The 20,281-nt window shown below is 37.9% G+C and overlaps 1 protein-coding gene across 3 annotated transcripts in view; it reads left to right on the plus strand.

Annotated features, from left to right (window-relative positions):
• The window catches only part of SUSD1 (sushi domain containing 1), a 38,610-nt gene extending 18,852 nt beyond the window's left edge, over positions 1 to 19,758 (plus strand). For 2 of the 3 annotated variants that reach the window (XM_031608332.2, XM_090131318.1), the window contains exons 9-16: positions 127 to 316; positions 1,253 to 1,347; positions 2,457 to 2,643; positions 11,758 to 11,851; positions 12,907 to 13,162; positions 14,959 to 14,998; positions 16,909 to 17,002; positions 18,603 to 19,758. In XM_031608332.2, the coding sequence (XP_031464192.1) occupies positions 127 to 316; positions 1,253 to 1,347; positions 2,457 to 2,643; positions 11,758 to 11,851; positions 12,907 to 13,162; positions 14,959 to 14,998; positions 16,909 to 17,002; positions 18,603 to 18,732 (1,086 nt within the window). In that variant the 3' untranslated portion in view covers positions 18,733 to 19,758. The remainder of the gene's footprint in view (positions 1 to 126; positions 317 to 1,252; positions 1,348 to 2,456; positions 2,644 to 11,757; positions 11,852 to 12,906; positions 13,163 to 14,958; positions 14,999 to 16,908; positions 17,003 to 18,602) is intronic. The other variant, XR_016461620.1, reaches the window with a different exon arrangement.
• The last annotated feature ends 523 nt before the right edge of the window (positions 19,759 to 20,281 follow it).

The following is a 20,281-nucleotide window of genomic DNA, read 5'->3' on the forward strand; positions in this document are numbered from 1 at the left end:
TTTTTCATTTGAGCTGATATTCTAAAATGGGTGACACCTGGATTCTTTAGGCTTATTTGAATTGATGTTCTGAATTTTGGAGAGCCACAACCTTTTGCAAAATTATTTTTGTTAACCCTTCAACAGTTTCATATTCTTGGCCAAAGATGGGATGAAAAGACATTCTCAGAAGATGTGATACTTAACATCACTACGAGTGAAGATAATCCAAAGGTGTGTTTAGACCTCAACTCTGGCAGTAACTACGTGGTGAATATTACTACCATCTCTTCCACAAACATACCTGTTTCAGTTACAGTAGCAGTTCAAACAAAGGGTAGGTTTTGTTTTGTGTTCACTGTGCTTGTAGAAGAATTTATTCTGGTGCAGAGGTAACTGTTGGATCCTTGCAGAGAGGTTAACAGCTGTTTGCTAGACAAGATCATTCTTGACGCTCACTACAGAGATGTAGCCACCATCACCACCATCTTTTTCTGCAGGTGCTTTTCTTTGTGCTCACTTCAGTCACTGAATCTGTACTCAGAGCTGTGACAGTAGGTGCCCTGCAGAAAAAATGGGAAACATGCTTTTTCAGAATTTGCCTTTAGCCTTTGTCAGGATTGGTACAGTGCAATTGCTAGCTACATGCAAGGATATCAGACCATGGCACGGTGCTTACTGTTTTCCATTCCTTGTTTTTACAACCAGTTCTGTGGGAGAATTCACTGTGACAGAGCTGTGTGATATTGATCTAAGTGACATGAGCATTACAGATAACATCCTTATGCTTAGCGCTGATGAGAAATGTTCTGGCAGCTTTTCAGTAACTGCGAAAGGCATGTTCTAACTGCAGAGTTCTGTAAGTTTGGTCATGGAAATGTGAAGCTTGCCTTCTGATATTGTAGTTGTAAGGGGGCAGATGTTGAGAAATAAATGTCTATGAAATATTTGTGTTTTTTTAACTCTCAAGAGTTTTTTTCTGAAGGGCAGCAGCTGCAACAAATAATTCCTTGATAACTTTATTTCTGTCAGAAGCTCTGAAGCACTGAATCTTTGTCCTTACACCCTCCGTTCATCTGGGTCTTGATTTCCTGAATATCACTGTGCCTGTTCATTAAAAATAAAAATTAAAAAAAAAAAAAAGAGGTTCTATCTCCAACTCAGAAGGATATTAGAAGTAGATCCTTCTTTATTTTCATCTACTTGCATTCAGATTGTTGAGGAATGTGAAGTCCCTGTGATAAGTTTATTTCTTTTATTATTATTTCTACAGTAAAGGAAGCTTTCAATAACGTGTTAATTTTTAATGATACCTGCTTGAAGTGGCGGAGAAATGTAAGGGGAGCTGATATGGAAGACAGATACTTAGTAAGTAATAATCTGTATTTTGAATTTGACCCTCTATAGGAAACAGTGTATGTCAATCATATATGTGAATAACCTGCAGTGTTTCAGGTACTTGTCACTTATTCCTTGTTCTTTTGCTGTCCCTCATAAAAAGCTTCACAGCAACCTTCAAAATAGAAATAAACCACTTTTTTCTTGCTTATTGTTTCCCCTGTTTTACAGTTCCCTATCTGTACCTCCCCTGTCAGTACCTTTTGCCTCACATGACTGTACCTTCAGCTTTGTCCACTCCAGACAAGGCTGTTCCCATTGCAGGCAGTACACTCTGCCTTGTGATGTCCCTACAGGCTTCCTTTTGTCCAACAAGGCTTTTCTTTGTGAGCTGTCTCTACCAGAACTGTGACCACCTGCTGTTGTCTCAAACCTCCATCTTCTAAGTAGTGCTCATTGATTATCCAAAGGCATAAGATGCATTTAAAGGACTATCAGCAGGAACAAAATACATCAAGCAGTTCAGTTTAGATTTATAGAATGATCAGGAAAAGCCTTAAGTTAATAACTTATCATTTGGGATATCAACAAGAAAATAACCACACCAAAAATCCAACTGCAATAAGAACAGTGGATCTATAAGTTTTCCTGGAGCCACAGCTGTTTGTCAGAACATCCTGGACGGCACTTGGCATTTTCGCATAGGTCGGAGTTGCTTGATTTTCACTTATTCCTCGTTGTTAAATCACATGTATACGCACGTGAGCTTACTTTTGTAATGCATCGCTTTGCGCCATGAAAGTATAGTGGCATTGAAAGTGCACCATTACCAGAAGCCTGTATGTTAGGAGGCAAGAGAGACTTGGGGGAAGTTATGGTCCGAGAAAAGAGGAAAGTAGAAAAGTAGAAAAGAGGAAAGACTGACTAGGAGAAGTGGAAGCACTACCACAGTGTCAGAGATGATCTACAAGAGGGACTGCACTTGTCAGATTTTCTACACGTAAGAACTGCCAGCAATTTTGGTACTCTATTCAGTGATGTGTTTTTGTGCTATTCCTTCTAAATTAGAGTGTGACATGAATAAATGTAATAATATATTAAAACATTACAATTTGCATCCTGTAATTGTTTGGTTACAGTTTCACGTGCAAGGCCAACGTTGGTATCAGAAAGAGTTCTTGCATGAAATGACCTTCAACCTTACTACACGCAAGCAGACTCCAGAAGTTTGTTTTGATTTGCAGCCAGGCACCAATTACTCCATTAATATTTCCATGGTAGCTTTGAATTTTTCACTGCTGGTTTCCATGACAACGCAAATCACAGGTAGGTCCTGCCATTTATTTTTTGTGTTCTCAACAGAACTTATTAGGTATGAGAGATGCGGGTGAAATAGCCTGGTTCATCTCCGTGTTGAATGGTGGGCTATCAAAAGGGCTCTTTCCGTGCTTAAAATTCTGCATTAATATTTGCTTTCACGGATTTAGTACTGTTGGCATTCCAGCAGGTGAAGAGGGGGAGAAATGAAGTGTTTTGAAGTGTTCTTTTTGCAAGGCAGGGAAAAGATGGATTGTTGAGTTACATGCAAGATTGGTACCTAGGGGAGAGAGGGCCAGTTCCATGTGCTGTTAGGTGCTAGGTCACTTACTCTTTCCACGCCAGTTCTCTCCACCATGGAGACTGTAGCACAGCAGGTATTTCTAAAGTATGCGTGGGTACAAAGTACAAAGAATCCTGCAAGTACTTGTAAGTACCTCAGAGAGATCCCTTTATCTATAACTAGTAGAATACAAAACATAAAAGCCATTTGAGCAAAAAATGCACTGTCTGAAGATACTCAACCTTAATATTTTTGCAAGTGTATGGTACTAAAATGTTATGCTAAAAAATCTGTCTCTTCCTAACCCATTTTTGCTTGGAACGTTTTTATACCACACCTCTACTTTCTGTATTTGGTTGTTATTATTATTACCCTGTGAAGTACAGTGCTTGGTGCTAGTGCCCTTTCTTACCGTTTGGGCCACAAGTTGAAATAGGTGGGTGAGAATCCTTGAAACTCTCTTTGTGCACGTAGCTCTGTTCAGCCACTAGATGGAACCGGTCCTCTTCTGACTGCAAATGAGGAACTGGAGACTGGTAGTTCTAGAAATTCATATTTCTACAAGGTTTTTAAAAGTAAATCTAACTTTTTTAAGCTTCACAAAAGGCAAAACATCTCTTGTTTTCTGAAGGTACGGTATCTGGTTAGGGTATACAATGACTGGGATTGTTAACATGTTTTGTCAGTTACTTTGCTGTGACTCAAAAGTAGTATCCATCAGTACATGTATCATAGAATCAGAATCATGTATCTTTGTGAAAACTAATTACTATCTTACAGTGTGGTTGGCTGAGGAAATGTGCACTTGGAATAAAGGCAAAGTAAAGGTACTCTTTACTGTGTTGTCAGAGTTCCTAAACTTTGCCAGACCATGTTGACTCACTTATCCAGAAGAGCTCAAGAGAACACTTTGCAGTAGGTGTTGTATGAAGCAGTATTTGTGACTTGTCAGCTGGCATGTTCCCTTCTCCACTGAGTCAGTGCTTAGCAAATGCACTTGCGTAGCCCTAGATAGAAGAGATCCTCTCATAAAAGTTAGGTCATTTCCATTTTGAAGGGAGATCTTGCCACACAAGATGTTTTATAACTGGTAGTTAACTTCTTTCAGTGAGCAATAAAAGGTAGAAATTCCTCTGCAATTAGGAGTCTATATCAAAAATATGCCCAAAAAAACTGCAATGCCAAGAAGCATTTACATGCTGCAAAATTCACCAATTAAGGAGAATCTAAATAAAATGTTATGTTTTATGCTGTTTTAGCTAATCTAAGATGAAAAGGAAACAGATAAAACAATTATTCTGGCAGTATCTCTTTGACTTCTGTGCCTTCTATTTGGAGAATTGCATTAGCTTACAAACAACTTAATTTATATAATTATTTTTAATTTTAGAGTAGGTGTATAATTTGCTTTTTCATTTGTCCAGCTAATTTGTAATAATGTATGTTGTTAAACCAGATGGTTATGTTTCTGTGGTGGGTGGAATGATCTCAGTTTTTCTGCCAGCTTAACTTTGGAAAGTGTTGTCTGGCTCTGGTAATTTTCTGGCTAAACAGTACTGTGTAAACATAAGATATGCCTTAAAAACAGAGACTCTAAAGAAGCTGAGACACACGCAGATGTTTAACTGTTAATTTATGGAAGCAACCTCACTTATTGTCTAAGATTTCATATAGCATCTGTTAACAAATGCACATTCAGTTGGTCTGTTTCCCAGATGGGGGCAAATCCGTAATCTGGTAGGTGTGGCATCTCCTTGGCTTCCACACACTTTTCATATTTGGGGAGCTTGGAAAATTGAACCTGTGGAGTTTCAAATACTGTCAAGAGCCATGTCCCAGATGATTGGATAATCAGGTTCAATTTCCCAACAGTGTGTGTAAAGTCTTCAGAGTGTTGCAAAATATGGTGCAAAATAAGTGCTTGTGAAAAGTTTTCTTCAAAAAGGAAGACTAACAGATGTCTGTTGAGAAATCCGTTTCCAGTTTATATATCCTGAATGAGTATATCTTGTATCCACAGGATTTGTAAAGAAATTAAAAAAAAAAAAAAAAACCCACACAAGAATTTGGGACTCAAAAGCCTGCTTCAATTCCTGGCAAGAAGCATCCTTTTAAAATAGTTCTGTGCTGAGCACATAGCTGTTTTTGCCTATCATCTTGTGGATGGTAAATATAGTCTACCAAATGTTTCATGGATCATTGAAGTCCTGCTCCTTTCCTACTTCCAGTAACAGGCATCTCGCACAGTCTTTCACAGTCTTTTATGTCTTATTTTAGTTGAGCTCTCAACATTTGTCTACTCACGATAGGAAATTAAGTCAATTATGAAGTGGTTTGCCAGTGATTACATTGTAGGTGTGAAATGATGGTAGCGAGACTGTCATTTAATCAAGGAGGGAGCTCTTGTCTTTTTCCAAGGAAGAGAAGGAAAGTGTGTTTTGAGTGTACTTTGTATTTTACAATTTCTGTCAGACTTATTCTAATTACATGTGGCTCTGTTGTTTTTTCATTTTGTAGTTTTTATGGAGGCATGCTCAGACAACCCCTTGTTAATTTTGTTATTTGCTTCAGATATGAATTTAAGAAGACAGGGTTTTATAACCACTTCCAAGCGTTTGAAAAACAGAATAATAAATTTGCTGTGTGTGCTTTCACTTCTAATATTCTACATAACAGTAATTAATTCTTGACATGAAAATAATGCTGATATTTGTTTTGGGATAGATTCTTAAAGATCACATGTGACAAAATTCATATGAATGTGTACATCGGAAAGTAGACTCACAAGCAGGAAGTTGAGGAAATGGTCAGAATTAAAAGAAAGAATTTCATCACAGACTGAGTGTAGTATTCTAGAATCCTCTGCTTTGGACTTAGTAAATGAAAAATGTTCTTCATTGGACTTGATAATTTTTAAAGGTCTTTTCCAACTAAATGATTTTACAATTCTATTAGGGTACAGGTAGGGAAGTCTGATGTGTGTGCGCGCGAAGGGTATACACACATATAAAAAGATGCATTATTTTTCTGCTCCATCATATAATGAAAAATATTTACACTTTTTTTTCATAGATGGAGTTTTTTGATATCTGGAGAAAGAGAGGGAAAAATCAAATCTGCTTTCACTGAGGAAATGGAAAGATTGTTGGAGCTGTGATATGACAGTTCATACTCTCACAGCACATTAAAGACCTCCAGAGAAAAGGGGAGTGAATAAAACCTGAGCATGAAAATTGTTCTTTTGTGAGGAGGAAATAAGACGCTAATCCTGTAAATGTTTCTATTTAAATTCCATGTGTGCACTTAGTATTTACACAAAGATCATTCAAATGCATATTTAAGTTCATATAAACCTTCTCAATAATTTTATCTCCTGAATTAAAAAGATTTTTTTTTCATAAACATCCATGAAATTATGGTCATTCTCATCACCTCTATTATTTTGTTTACAGGGTACTTGATATCAATGTGCTTTATAGCCTGTGCTTTACATGCTCACTGAAACACTTATTTTAGTATCTTCCATCTGGAAGATGGAAGGTCTTTAATATTGCTGTAGGTGCTTATCGTTCTTTGCAAATTTGTAGTGATACACTTACGTCAGCTGTTATTTTCCTTAAGTAGTTACCTTAATTTACACTGAGTAAAATGAATGAGATGCAAAAAGGAAAGAGGCAATGTAAGAATAGGCTACCTTGGGGAGGAAGGTAGATCTTAAGGCTTTTTCAGCTATGAATTCATATACACATACACACATGCTGCTACTATTTCCATTTTTAAGGGACAGTGTTTTAAAGGAGATTTAAGTCATCATTTTCTGTAGATTTTATCTTGATTATTTCCTTTCCCTTTTCCCTTTTCCTCTGCTAATAACGTTTTTCTCCAAAGTAAAAATCTTTCCTCATTGTTAAAGAAATTTAACTGAAATGTGTAAACTTAGTTACTCATTAGACAGTAATATAAACAGTAAAAAACCTTTTCTACTGAATGAATGCCTCTGCCTTATTTTTTGTGCATATTTTACAGCAGTGTTTTTGACTACCGTGTTTTAAAACTCAGTGAAATACTTTACTGGGTATAAAACCCTGGAATAACCATTAAACAACAAACAAACAAACAAAACCAACACAAAATCACAGCAAAAGAAGTCTTCAGTTTGATTTCCCCAAACTTGAGAAGATTTACCAACTGGTTTTGGGATTTGTGATTTAGCTCTTTATTCTTAAATCTGTATCAGTAGCACAGCATAAGAAAGGGAAGTATTAAAAGGACTGTGCTGTCCCCAAACAAAGGTTGCTTAATAAGATACAAGTTTTAATATGTTTCATCTGTAATGCTATATGAAGTGGGATGGATCTGTGCATCTGTTTTTGACTTATCTGTGTACCTAATAAACCTGTGCTACAACTTTGCTTGCTAGCATTGTATCTCCTAAAGTAAGCAGCACAGTGTTGTCCTAGAATTACAGCTTCAGAGTTGTACGTAGAATCAGGTGGCAGGAAAGGTATTAAATATTCCTGTTACCACTCCCAGAAAATTTCATAAAATACCTTCACACTACAGCAGTTTGCAATTGCAGTCTTGGGCTGTAGCAATAAACAGTGCTGGCAAATTCATATCTGTCAAACAGTACATTTCCAAGACAAAAGAAAAAAATATCTGTTCCATTTTGAATTTTTTTTTCATGATTATTAATGTTTACAGCATTTTCTGAAGAATATGATTACATTATGAAAGGTTTTCACTCCAGCTTTGAGACGTGCTGTTTTCCTGTACTTTTGCAGTGGTACTTGGAAAGCAGGTGCACTTCTTTCCTGGAGCCTTTGGGTTCAAGGGCAGACTCAGCAGGTTGATTTTTATTGTGGAGAATGAGCATGATAATGAAATGTCATAGCAATCCTGGTCTACTAATGCTTGGACAAGTGCTAGAGTGGGACTGCCTCTGGATATGCTTATATTTCTTGCTAAGTTCTATTACATTTTCCTGGTACTGCTACAGATATTAGTCTGTTTTGCTGGTGGAGAGCTAAAACAAAAGAACACACAGTAAATGCCTATACAAAAGTTAGGTGCCAACGGCACCTGAACACGTTGGAGAGTCTTGCTTTCTTCTCACAATCAATATTCATCCATTCGGTGGTGTTTCTCTTCTCCCTCCAGCTGTTCTAGCTCTCGTTCTTTTGTTTTTTATATTTTTTATGTAGATTCTTAAATCAGAACATTATGATGGCTTTAGAACAGATTATTTATTTATTTTTGCAAATATTGAATTTCTGGAAGGATGCTTTGAATGCTTCTAGTTGCCAAATGCTGTATGTGGAAGAGTTTCTTCTCTGATTATTGGATTCTTCTCTGATTATATGGATTTCAGAAATGAAATCCATTCCTTTCATATGTCCTTATTATCATTACTTTGCATTGTTGCAAGCTGTTTTCTATTCTTATTAAAGCAGGCAGGTTGTCTTGTGCATCACAATTTGTATTTCTTGCCAGCAACTAAAAGTGGAAAAGATGCTGAGCTTTAAAGCTAGTGTGGTATCTACATCTTGTTCTCATTTGCCCCTGTACTAGGGCTGTCAGGTGTGGGTGGCAGTTTGTTTACGTATATTGCAATTTTCCTGTCAAATTCTGGGAAAATATAATTGTTGTGAACTGGGCCAGCATGAGTTTTGCCCTCTGTTCCCCTTTGCTCTGCTTGTTTGAAAACAACACAAAACCACTGCAAGACCTGGGGCTCTTATGCAAATAAGCTGTGCATTTGTTACTCTTCAGTCAGATACCACATCAGAGGCTTGCTGGACCAGTTTTCAAACAGCCTAGCTGTACCTGTAAAGATCCAGCTGCAAGCTTGGAGAAAAGAAGGCTGCAAGGTGACCTGAGAGATGCCTGTCAGTATCTAAAGGGGAAAGAAAGGGAAGACAGAAGGGAATGGACTCTTTTCTTTAGCAGGGTCTGTGGCAATAGAACAAGGGGAAATGGTTTCAATGGCTTAGAGAAGGTAGATTAAGGTTGCACGTAAGGAAAAAATCTTTTACCTTGAGGGTGGTAAGGCACTGGAAGATGTTGCCCAGTGATCACAGAATCACCAACGTTGGAAAAGACCTACAAGATCATCAGTCCAACCATCCACCTATCACCAATAGTTCTCACTAAACCGTGTCCCTCAACTCAAAATCCAAACGTTCCTTGAACACCTCCAGAATTGGTGACTCCACCACCTCCTCAGGCAGCCCATTCCAGTGCCTGACTGCTCTTGCAGAAAAGTAGTATTTCCTAACATCCAGCCTAAATCTCCCCTGGGCAGTTTGAAGCCATTCCCTCTAGTCCTATCACCAGTTACACGAGAGAAGAGGCCAACCCCCAGCTCACTACAGCCTCCCTTCAGGTAGTTATGGAGAGCAATAAGGTCTCCCCTAAGCCTCTTCTTCTCCAGACTGAACAATCCCAGCTCCTTCAGCTGCTCCTCATAAGGCCTGTGCTCCAGACCCCTTACAGCTTTGTTGCCCTTCTTTGAACACACTCCAGGGCCTCAATGTCTTCCTTGCAGTGAGGGCCCAAAACTGGACACAGTACTGGAGGTGCGGCCTCACCAGAGCTGAGTACAGGGGGACAATCACTTCCCTGTTCCTGCTGACAACACAGTTTCTGATGCAAGCCAGGATGCCATTGGCATTCTTGGCCACCCGGGCACACTGCTGGCTCGTGTTCAGCCGAGCATCAATCAATACCCCCAGGTTCATTTCCTCTACACAGTCTTCCAGCCACCCCACCCCAAGCCCATAGCATTGCCTGGGGTTGTTGTGGCCAAAGTGCAGGACCCGGCATTTGGCCCTGTTGAACCTCATCCCATTGACTTCAGCCCAGCTATGCAGCCTATCCAGTGTAATTGATGCCCCATCTCTGAAGACTTTCAAGGCGAGACTGGATCAGGCCCTGGACAGCCTGATGTAGCTGTGGTGTCCCTGTTCATTACAGGGGAGTTGGACTAGATGGCCTTCAGAGATTCCTTCCAACTGGCCTTTTGCATTTATTTTGGTCATTCTATACTTAACTTGTTCCTTTCCCATATTGCTGCAGTCTTATTTAAATCAGACATCACATAAGCTCTCAAATTTAATTTTTAGAGGTACAAAGTCAAGTTTCTGGTTCTTTCTTGTAATACAGTTTTTCCATTGTTAGGAAAAAAGAGCACCATTGTTCTGCTCTCTTGGACTGTTGATTGGAACTTCACATGGCTGTGAATCAAGCTCTCTTGGACCCTCTATGCTTGTGTTGGTACTATCCTAGCCTAACAGAGAACTTCATGCTTTTGAGAGATATCTTTTCCTGCTTATTTTTTCCATTACCATTCTGATGACTAACACTTATACTGAGTTGTACTAGCATGCTCCTCGTACTACTCAAATGAACTTCAAAAACACAGCAAAAAAGCCCGCAGAACATGCTGGTTGCCGCATGTATATCACTTTGCATGTTATGCTGTTATACTGCCCCTCTTTTCTTCTGAACAACAGCTCCTAAGATTGTTCATTTCTTCTTCTGTAACATTTCCCTACTACTTTAGTTTTACACTGTCTAGCATTTGTTGAGCCTCAAATTCATCTGAACGCACCTGGATTTTGCACCACGATTGTTTACAGTATGGCTGTCTTAGAACTTAATTTCTTTAATCTTGGAAGAAATGTAATGACCTTCCTGAGTGCAAGTCCTTGTGCTTTCAACATGTTGCATTCTGCTAGCTCCCTGTTAATCAGTTCTCAACCCACTTTACACTTTTTCTACCAGTCCTCATTTTCTCCAGCTATAGCGATGATTCACTTGTACATTAACATATATGTGCATGTACCTCTATTCCAGTTGCTTGAAAAGTCCACACATCTCAGTAAGGATTTGCCTGAAATGACTTGTCTTTTGTAAATCTGCAGTGATTTTCTTGTCTCCATAATGTTGATTATTCTTTCTAATATTTCAATATTGTTTTTCTGCAAATAAGCTTTTTATTATTTTATTATATGCATTTGTTACTCTTTGGTCAGATACTGCATCAGAGGCTTGATGGACCAGTTTTCAAACAGCCTACCCATACCTGTAAATATCCATGCTAATTCTTTTGGACTTCTGGGGTAGGTAGTACACAAGCTTTGCACTGTTCTCTCAGCTGCATGCACTGAAGATCTCTTCATTTCCGCTTGTAGGCTGACCTGGCAATTTCCATTTCCATAGCATCAGTCTCTGTCAGAGTGCAGCTGTCATCATTGCCACTGTAATTGGCAGCAGGAGTGTTTGTTCAGTTTTGGCCTAGATGCACATTCCCAGAAGTACAAATCAGAGCACCGTACTCATATCGAAATCCTATTTAAGGGGCATGGTATTGCTAGCTGACTGTTGCAGTAACTAAGAAAGTTGCCTTCTTAAAAGTGCTTTTGGTTCAGATTGATTGTCCTTTATTCATACAGACTGATCTCTCATAATGAACTGTGTGCCCAGAGATGGGCATGTTTTTCTTCTCCTTGGCCATTTCATTTAGTCTAATAAATAATCCTTCTTCTTCCTGCCAGTCTTTCCTCTCTCATTTCAGGGCAGGCTATCATTTTTCTTCGATTTCTGTGTTTTTCCAAGTAGCACGTATACCTTACTGCAGGCAGTCTAGTCAGGATTGCCATGCTATAGTGCTCATACTTGCCCACTGTTAACTTGATCAGGTTCTTCTTATTGTCTGCAGACTTAAGCCTTCGAAGTTTGAAGTTGAGTGGATAGAGGAAGTTCTGGGGAAAAATTATCTAGGAATCCTCATGCCTACAATGTTGCTAAAACCTCTCTGGCATTTGCTTGCCTTTTAGATCCCCCCTTCCCAGATATAGAATTTGTTGCAGCAAAAGGTTCTGCACCATTGCTCAGACTCCGAAAAGCAGAAGATCGAAATGGACCCATCAGGTTTGTCTCTGCACTTTTTACCCTCTCAAACAACATTCTGTAGATTTGTGTTACATACTGGAGCTTTCTGTTTGGGTTATATTATTTTTTTTAGCAGTAGGTGAGGAGTTACACTGTAACTCCCAGTGTTGCCTCCATTGGCAAAATAATGTTTAGCTTCAGACTCTTGCTTGATTTCTGGACCAAAATTTTGTTTTTGAGAATTATGAGTTGTTTTTTCCCCACTTAACACAGTGAAATCACACAATGTTTACTGATGCATTCAAAGCAAAACTACCCCTATTGTTTTTGTTTTCCAAGTAACTTAATGGTACAAATATTCTTTTTTCTAGGAGTCAGAGGAAATTGAGAGCAAAGTCTGTATTTGTACATGTTCTGAAGTAGTGTTTCCATACTAGAATATTACTACCCAAATACATTTCTAGAGAAAAAGGATTTGCGTCTTACTAACTACTGTTTGTGAAAGAAGAAAGTAGGTGTAACTCATGTTACACTAAAGCAAAAAACATTTCAAAGTTTATAGTATGGGAAATAGTGAGGGTAACTGCTGTAAGAATTACTCTTGCTATGATTGGATACTATAAACTAAACGTTGTTTTCAGATAACAAAGACAGATATAATCAGTTTTCTAGAAATGGTATCTGTCTTTAAACAGAAAGTCTAGTTGTAGGGAAATTAGGAATTGTTTTTAGATCCCCATGATGTGTTCTATTTCATAGGTGAACTTGTATGAAAGGTGGGAGGAGCAAATGGCCACGTGCAATAACTCAATAGTCTTCTGAGCATGAATGAACATGTAATGTTACTGTGCATGTCATAAAAACTCCTAGCTTTAAATTGTGTAAATTGTGTGTATTGCTTTTTGTTCAAAACACAAGGATGAACACGCACAGAGAAGTATTTCAGTACAGGAAGAGTTGATACTGGGCACTGATGATTAAAAGCAGTTAATGGGCTCAAAGTAGGAAAGATAATATAAAAATGTAATAAACGTCTGATGTTTTATTCACTGAACTGAAAGCTAATGCTTACTTTTTTCTTTTCCCCACTCTAGTCTTTATCAAGTGATTGTGCTTCCACTTGATTTGCAAAGTACTTTCGTTTGTGACTCCTTTGCCTCTGCAACTTTCTTTAGCAACACCACTGATGCTAAGGGATATGTGGCAGCTGAATTTCGGGCAAAGGATGTTGCTGATAACATGTCAGTTGCTCTTGGAGACAGACATTACTACGGAAAGTTTTATAATGCTCCTTTAAAACTGGGAAAAGAATACTGTGTTTTTTTGAGAATAATAAGCAAGTGGAATAAGGTAATTGGTGTTATGTAAACTTTTCTTTATACTGATTAAATGACATGTTGCTGGGAAAAAAAAGGAAAATGTTACTTTCCTGTTAAATTTTTATGATTCTAATCGACAGAATTAGTTTAAATCTGATGCTTCTTTAAATAACTCTTCTAACTCCTTACAGATATTTATGTAATTGTAATTCTGGAGCAACTCTGGATGCCAAAAGGCAAACAATAGAAAGAATTTAAAGCAGAGGTTCATCTCTGCCCTCAGTAACTGGGGGCATCTGTTGGGCTAAACTTAGGGGAAGAAATTAGTTTTAGAACCTGAAAACCACTCCTAAGCAATGAAAAATTCTCACAATATTGAATTGTAAGTTATATGCCAGTTCTCCAAGTGATAAGGGAAAAATATGTTTTGTAATGTGTATTGACTTCCATACAGCCAGCTCCCTTGAGGAAGCGTTGCTGGAATAAAGCACGCTACTAGCATTTTTTTGATTGTCTATTTTAAGATAAATACAGATTTTATTTAGAAACAAAATGTCCCTAAGCTATGTTCAGTGTTCCAGTGCCTTGCCTTCCGTGATGTCATGCCACTAGTTTTCCAGTCACTACCTGTCTTGGCAGTCAAGAGCATATCATTTTTTCCTAATAAAGGTAGTTTTTCTCTGTGGGTAGTTTTTCTCAGGTGCCATATTTTCCACATGCATACAGTTCCCAAATGTCATAAGTAAAAATAAAACACCTACTAAAGAAAAAAACACCTAATTGTATCTTGGCCTACAGCTCATAATATGAAAATAGAGTTCAGCAGTCTCGTGAATGCAACATGAAGTAAGGAAGGAAGTAGGCAAAAGCTCATCTGTTAATCACGTGTAAATAATTCCCTATAATTGTGGAAATCTGCACCCAAAACTGAGTAATTGAATACAACTTCCAGTAAGAAATGTGACTTCCTCTATCCAAACTGAGTGAAATAAAACAAGTGAATGTAAGAGCTGTTACTGATATTTGGTAATATGTGTAAACTATATCCTGTGTGCCATCCAAAACATTTGGTTCACAGTGACAAGTTAGCCTAAAATATTCTGGAATTTGGATGTTGGACTTTATTTTTTTTTCCCAGAATTTACTCTGTGAAGCCTGATTGTTGATGAGTCAAATATGTACAAGTTTAGCCTATCTAAATAAATCTTTGAATTCAGTTTTTGCATCCCACAGCTTTATGCATTGGTAACCCCAGTTCTTTCCCTTTCTTACTTTTCTGATACTGAGGATTTTTTTCTATTATTACTTGTGCTGAGCCTTTTCCTGCACTGAACAGCACAGATTGCTTAAATATCTCTGCAGTCTGTCTGTTGAGCTGCTTCTATGTTATATTCCTTTTCTCTTTGGTATAGATTATTTCCTGTATTGTTTTTTTTTAATCTCTGGCATTGCCAGATGTGTTTCCTAGGCCACTGGTTTAATGGAACATTATTTCTATTATCTGTATTTTTGGCTTCCTTCCACCTGGAATACATCAACCCCTTAATATACACTTTTCTATATGGCTTTTTGGATTTAATGAAGCACATGAGGTTACATGCAACACTTCTAAATCATCATTGGGATTGCAAACACCAGCCAGCTTTGGTTCTCATCTCTTCTTTGAAATGAAACTCATACCTGTGTCTCTCAGGGTTGCTACCAGGGGAAAAAAAAATCATCTCAGTTTCTCAAAGTAAAAACATTCAGTATGTTGAGGATGACTGCCCTTGCAGAGAGTGTAAGTGGTGATAAAGAAACAGTGACTTTTATGCTTTCATTTTTCAGGTAAGAACACAATCCTGTGCAGTATGGGCACAAATTAAAAGTAAGTGAATTTTAACTTCAGTGAGAAAGAAGGCTTAATGTCTGTGCTTGGCAGCATAATTGTAAATAATTGTTGTGGCTGTTCTTTCATTTGCCATTTATAATCTGTAGATTATGATCATTGGGAAGGTTAGAGTCAGAAAATTTGCTTTGCACTTGATAACTAGAGGACAGTGTTCTAAAACGGATTCTATTTTTTAAAATTTATCAGTCTTTCTAGACATCCCATCCAAATGTTACATAAATCTTTGTGCACAATAGACTTGTAGAACAGAAGTGAAGTTTTAATGATTAGCTTTAAGATAGTTCTGTAATGGCTTAGAGATTTATTTTATTTTGTTAAACATCTTCTAGCTATTAGTAGCCACTAAAGACCCCTACAGACTCTAACTTCTGCTTTGGAGTGGAAAGACTTAGGAATGCAGTGACATTGGAGAGTGACAGTGCTTCAAAATGGTGCATGGCTCTTGGTGCTCCTGCTCCCTGTTCAGCAGAAGACACACCTGGCTGCTGTTACTACAAGCCTTCTGCAGAGAAGTGCATATTTCTAGGCTGCTTGCTGTTGTTCAGTCTCATGACCTGGTTCACTTATTGCCACAAAGAAAATGTCAGTTAGACAGCCTGTATTTATGAGAAACTCTGCTAAGCTCAGGAATTCAGTAGGGTTGATAGCTCTTATTGCTGGTCTAAAAAGGCAAGAGCTGTCAAATAACTCTGGAAAGATTAAAAAAACTGTCCTCTCTGAACTTGTTCTTTATCAGTTTCTAGAGTGCTGTCAGAGGCTGCTAAGTATAGATGAATTTTATTTTGGGAAAAAGAATGAAAATAGCACTGAACAGGCCCTTGATTTCTTACTGAGTATGTTGCCATTATACTGGATAGACTTCTAGCCAGTGTCCTTGGCCTAGTGTACTTCTGCAGTTAGAGAGGCAGAGAGTATTATTGGTTCACTGAATCCTATGAGGGACGTTACTTAATGTGTGTGAAGAGCAGATCTGTAAATTAACTTTTAACCAAACTGCAGGGTTTCAAGTCCCATATAGACACGCCTGCACACTGTTGGATAAATCATCATAAAAGGTGGTAGAATACTGTTGTGACTGTACTTCCTTCAGTTACAAATAGTTGTCCGAATAAAGCAGATCTTGAATTATTTCACAAAACAGACTCTGCCATGTGTAGGCAATGCATTTATTTCATTTTATGGAAGACTAGTGTCTGTTCTGTGTAATTAACATATGGAAATTGGCATCACAGTGAATTAAGGATAGGTATTACCTGTAGCAACACTGAAAGGGCTTTGAGGATTAAACAGATGTTCCTTGCAGGGTGTCTGTCTGAAAATCTTTATTTTCTATTTTTCCAGACTCACAGTAGGCTAGCAGGTGAGAGTTGAGTTTCTCTTTTCTCAGGGTTCCTTCACAGGTAGTTCTTAGTAATTCTGTTTTTGAATGTAAATCACTATAAGCCTTTTATTCTATCCTTTGGTAGCTTATGGTATGATCGACTTGGGTAAGGTTATCATTGCCTTGGGAAGAAAGTCAGATGGGGAAAAGAAATCGTGCCTGAATTCCAATAATTATGAAAGAGATGCATCAAGCCATTTAATAAAGCATTAGAACTGTCTGGCACAAGAGACAACCTTGGCATATGATGTAGACCAAGTTGTTCATGGAAGTGGGGAGTGGAGAAAGGTAATAATTTTTGAGAACTATGTCTATAAGTCTTACTTCCTCCTCAGCCCTGTAGAGCTGAACAGTCAGCTCTAGGACTGCTTGGTGGAGCAGCAAGTCCATCCAGCACAGGAGTTTTGCTAGATTACTTCAGCTTTGAGCAGACTCAGTTGGTTTATCACCAGACTGAAGCTACATAATTTGATATTTGCTCATTTGATCTGATTATTTCTTTCAGATTCATCGCCAACCCTTCCATACATGACTGCTGTTGTGTTAGGGTCGGTTGCTGCTGTCTGCCTTATACTGTTCTTGTCATTCTTAGCAGCACGGTACGTATTGCTTTTATTTCCACTTTTCCAGTCTTCCTGCACAAAGTTTACATATTTTGCTTTTCAGTTAGTCTTTTTTGCCAGTCTGCTTGATTAAGGCCTCTTGGGTGGATTATAGACTTTATCAAGAATTATCGCAATGGCCACTTAGTCTGACCACTGCTGGAACGGATATCCTTTATATCTTTCCAGTCACTGGGAAAACATCTGAAAAGTATGGGACTCATCTTAATAAAAGGAGGATTCAGAAACTGAATAGCATAAGGAATTTCATTCAGATATGTTTTGACTTTATGATTACTAAAAGTTTTTGCGGTATGCTACTCCAAAAGTGAAGTCATGACCAATGGAAATGTTGCTGTATGTTTCTGATTTAAGAATCCATTTTCCAGTATTACCAACTTCACTCAAAGATAGTTTTTTAATAGTGGTCGATATTTAGCTAAGGCCTACAGTAGAAATGTTATTGAAATTTTTAAGAAGTTGATTCTTAGGTATTTTGTGATCCTTCATAAAGGGATAACAACTTTGTAACTGTCCTCCTTTCAAAACTAAAATAAACATGTGCCTTTCATCAACTGTGTGTGTTTAGGTGACAAAAATGTGACAAAGGGACATAAGTACTTTTCAAAATTGTGTCCAGTCAGTTAGCATCAATGTTAGAAGTGAGCTGTTTAAATATCTGATTGCTTTCTGACTGCTGCTAGCACTCAGAAAGCAATTATGGAATGACCAACCTACTCCTGTCCATGGTGCCCATAGATACTCCTGTGCACCTCTGAATGGTGAGAGAAGGAGCTGTGAGAGTAAACTGCTGTGAGTGTTGTGAAACTGCCCTCTGTGTGGTCTGTAAGAGCAGATTAAACAAGGATTTTTCAGGAATGACACAGCTACAGCTGCTTTTGCCATTGAGGTCAGGTGGATGGTCTCAGATTATTTCTTGGGATCCTTGTAAGCTTGAAATTTCTTTGATATCTGTCACAAAAATCCATGGTATTCAAGTGATCACCAGCTCATTGCGTCTGCTCTCTCAGGAGTTATATTAGTCCAATGGCACAGATTATGAACTCCTAGTGTCATGGTTGCTGAAAGACATTCAACTGTCCCTCAGTGCGTTTGCCTGGCGCTGGATTAACAAAGTGTACAGCCTGACTGCTGTACGCCCTTTAATATTTTTTCATTTAAAACATGTATTAGCCCATAGTTGTTATTACTGAGATACCTTGTCATAAATTCACTTTTCTTCTTTCCTATGCTTCCTTCAGTATGTGGTGCCTTTTCAGATGTAAAATAATAGTGCCAAAACTTCAGCTTTGTAAAAATTTCCATAGGGCTTGAGTGTTGTCATTATCAGGGTTAACCCAGGTCAAGCATCTGACACAATAGGAATGCTTCCTACTTATATAACTTGCTAACTCTATGTTCAGAATTTATACTAGCATCTCAAGTCTTAAAATAAAAAGCCATCTTTATAAACTGTCTTTTATCTCATCAGTATGAACAAGGCACTGCCTGTCAGATCTGTACTTCAGTCTTCAATGATTTTGACAGTTTGTTGGTTGTTTTGTTTTTTTGACTGAAATGTCTTCTCTTTCTTCAGCTCTTATCTCTACAGGACAGTGCACTCCCCACCTGCTGCTTTAGCCTGCGAGGGTGTACGTTTATCTGCTACCATGGACACTGCACAAGCATCATCATTACTAGGGACTGAAAATGTCTCTCTTCTCTAAGGCGGTATCCCTTGAAGTCAGCATAGTAAAAATGCAGTCTCCTTACCAAAGCCAACATCTGTCAGGATGTATCTGTAAGGCACATCTGTACTATAGCATTGACGTTTGAAATCTGTTTGTTATTGAGTTGTTTATTGTATCCCTTTGTTTTCAGACAGTGTGGTGTATAAAGAACCTCCCATCACAGATGCATTGTGTCAGAGTCATTAGCATGCATCTCTTGTGTTGGGCCACACATTTAGCTATTCCAGCCACATGGGCGCCTGGAAGTAAGCATGTTTATTATACCTGATTACACAAATAATCCCTGATCCAACCGAGACTATCTGAAGATCAACTCCTGCTTTCAGTGCCAGAGAGAACAAACTGACCCACAATGAGAGAAAATGCAGATCAATCCTAATGACAAAGTGCCTATTGTGTTTCCCAGTAAAAAGATAGATGTTATCCTTACTTATGGATAATGCCCCAGTAAAAAGATAGATTTTATCACTTACTTATGGACAATGCAATTCCAATAACGAGTACAGAGCTTTTAGAGACTTGAAATAGTGTCATCAGGATTGTGTTCCAGAGATATTGCAATTGTTCCTCTTACCAATGAGCAATAATTGCAAATAGTAAAAAAGGATAGCTTTAGTGGCATGTGAAACTGTTCTGAAGCAAGAGCTACCTGTCTTAAACATAGTTTTACTTTATTAATCTCTGTTTTATAATTGCAATTGAATAAAAACTTTAAAATTACTGTCTGGCTGGTGAGCTGGTATGTAACATCTGGTCAGTGTCAATTAGTAAAATGTAGTTCAGTAATTTCTTATGACATACAGAAAAGAATCCAGTGCATGAAGTAAGAAAGAATCAAGTGCATGACCTTATTTTCACTCCTGTTCAGAAGTTGCTTTGAAATATATTACAAATTCATTCTGTTAACTAGTGAAATAAATAAGAAAGTGTTTTGGTTTTTAGCCATTTTGTTGCTTTTCCAAGTTATGTTTTGTATTTCACATTTCAAATATATGATAGCCCTTTTTGGAATCCTAAATGTTTCTGATTCCAGTTGACTTTCTTATTTCAGAGACGCTGAAATAAGCGTCTCTCCGGGTTATGTAATTCTCTTTTTTTTCCTGTGTTCAAAAAGGATGTTTTCAAGTGTAACAGCAGACTTTGTAGTTAGTAAAGCAGAGAGGGGTTACAGTCAAATTGCATACAGCCAGGGGTATTTTATTTTTAAATTTTACTTTATGTTCTTATTTTGTATTGAAGTATGAGTAATAGCAGTGTTCAGATATTACATCTGTTATCCACAGTGTTTTTCCACTGATTCCCACATCTGCTCATCACATTAGTAAGTCTTCAGTAGTTGGCAACTGAGTAAAAATGCCCTTGTCTACATTAGTGATTGTAAGTTGGTAGCATTTTCCTTCACTGATTAAGAAAGAATAACTGAACTGTTCTTATTGGCTTACTGTTCCTTGATTTTGCAGTTTGAATTCCTCTGGAATTCATTCTCACACATTCTGTTCTTAACTCCATTTCTTGGTGGCATAGA

The sequence above is a fragment of the Phasianus colchicus genome, chromosome Z, assembly GCF_987193195.1.
Source record: "Phasianus colchicus chromosome Z, bPhaCol1.hap1.1, whole genome shotgun sequence".
Taxonomy (NCBI): Eukaryota; Metazoa; Chordata; class Aves; order Galliformes; family Phasianidae; genus Phasianus; species Phasianus colchicus.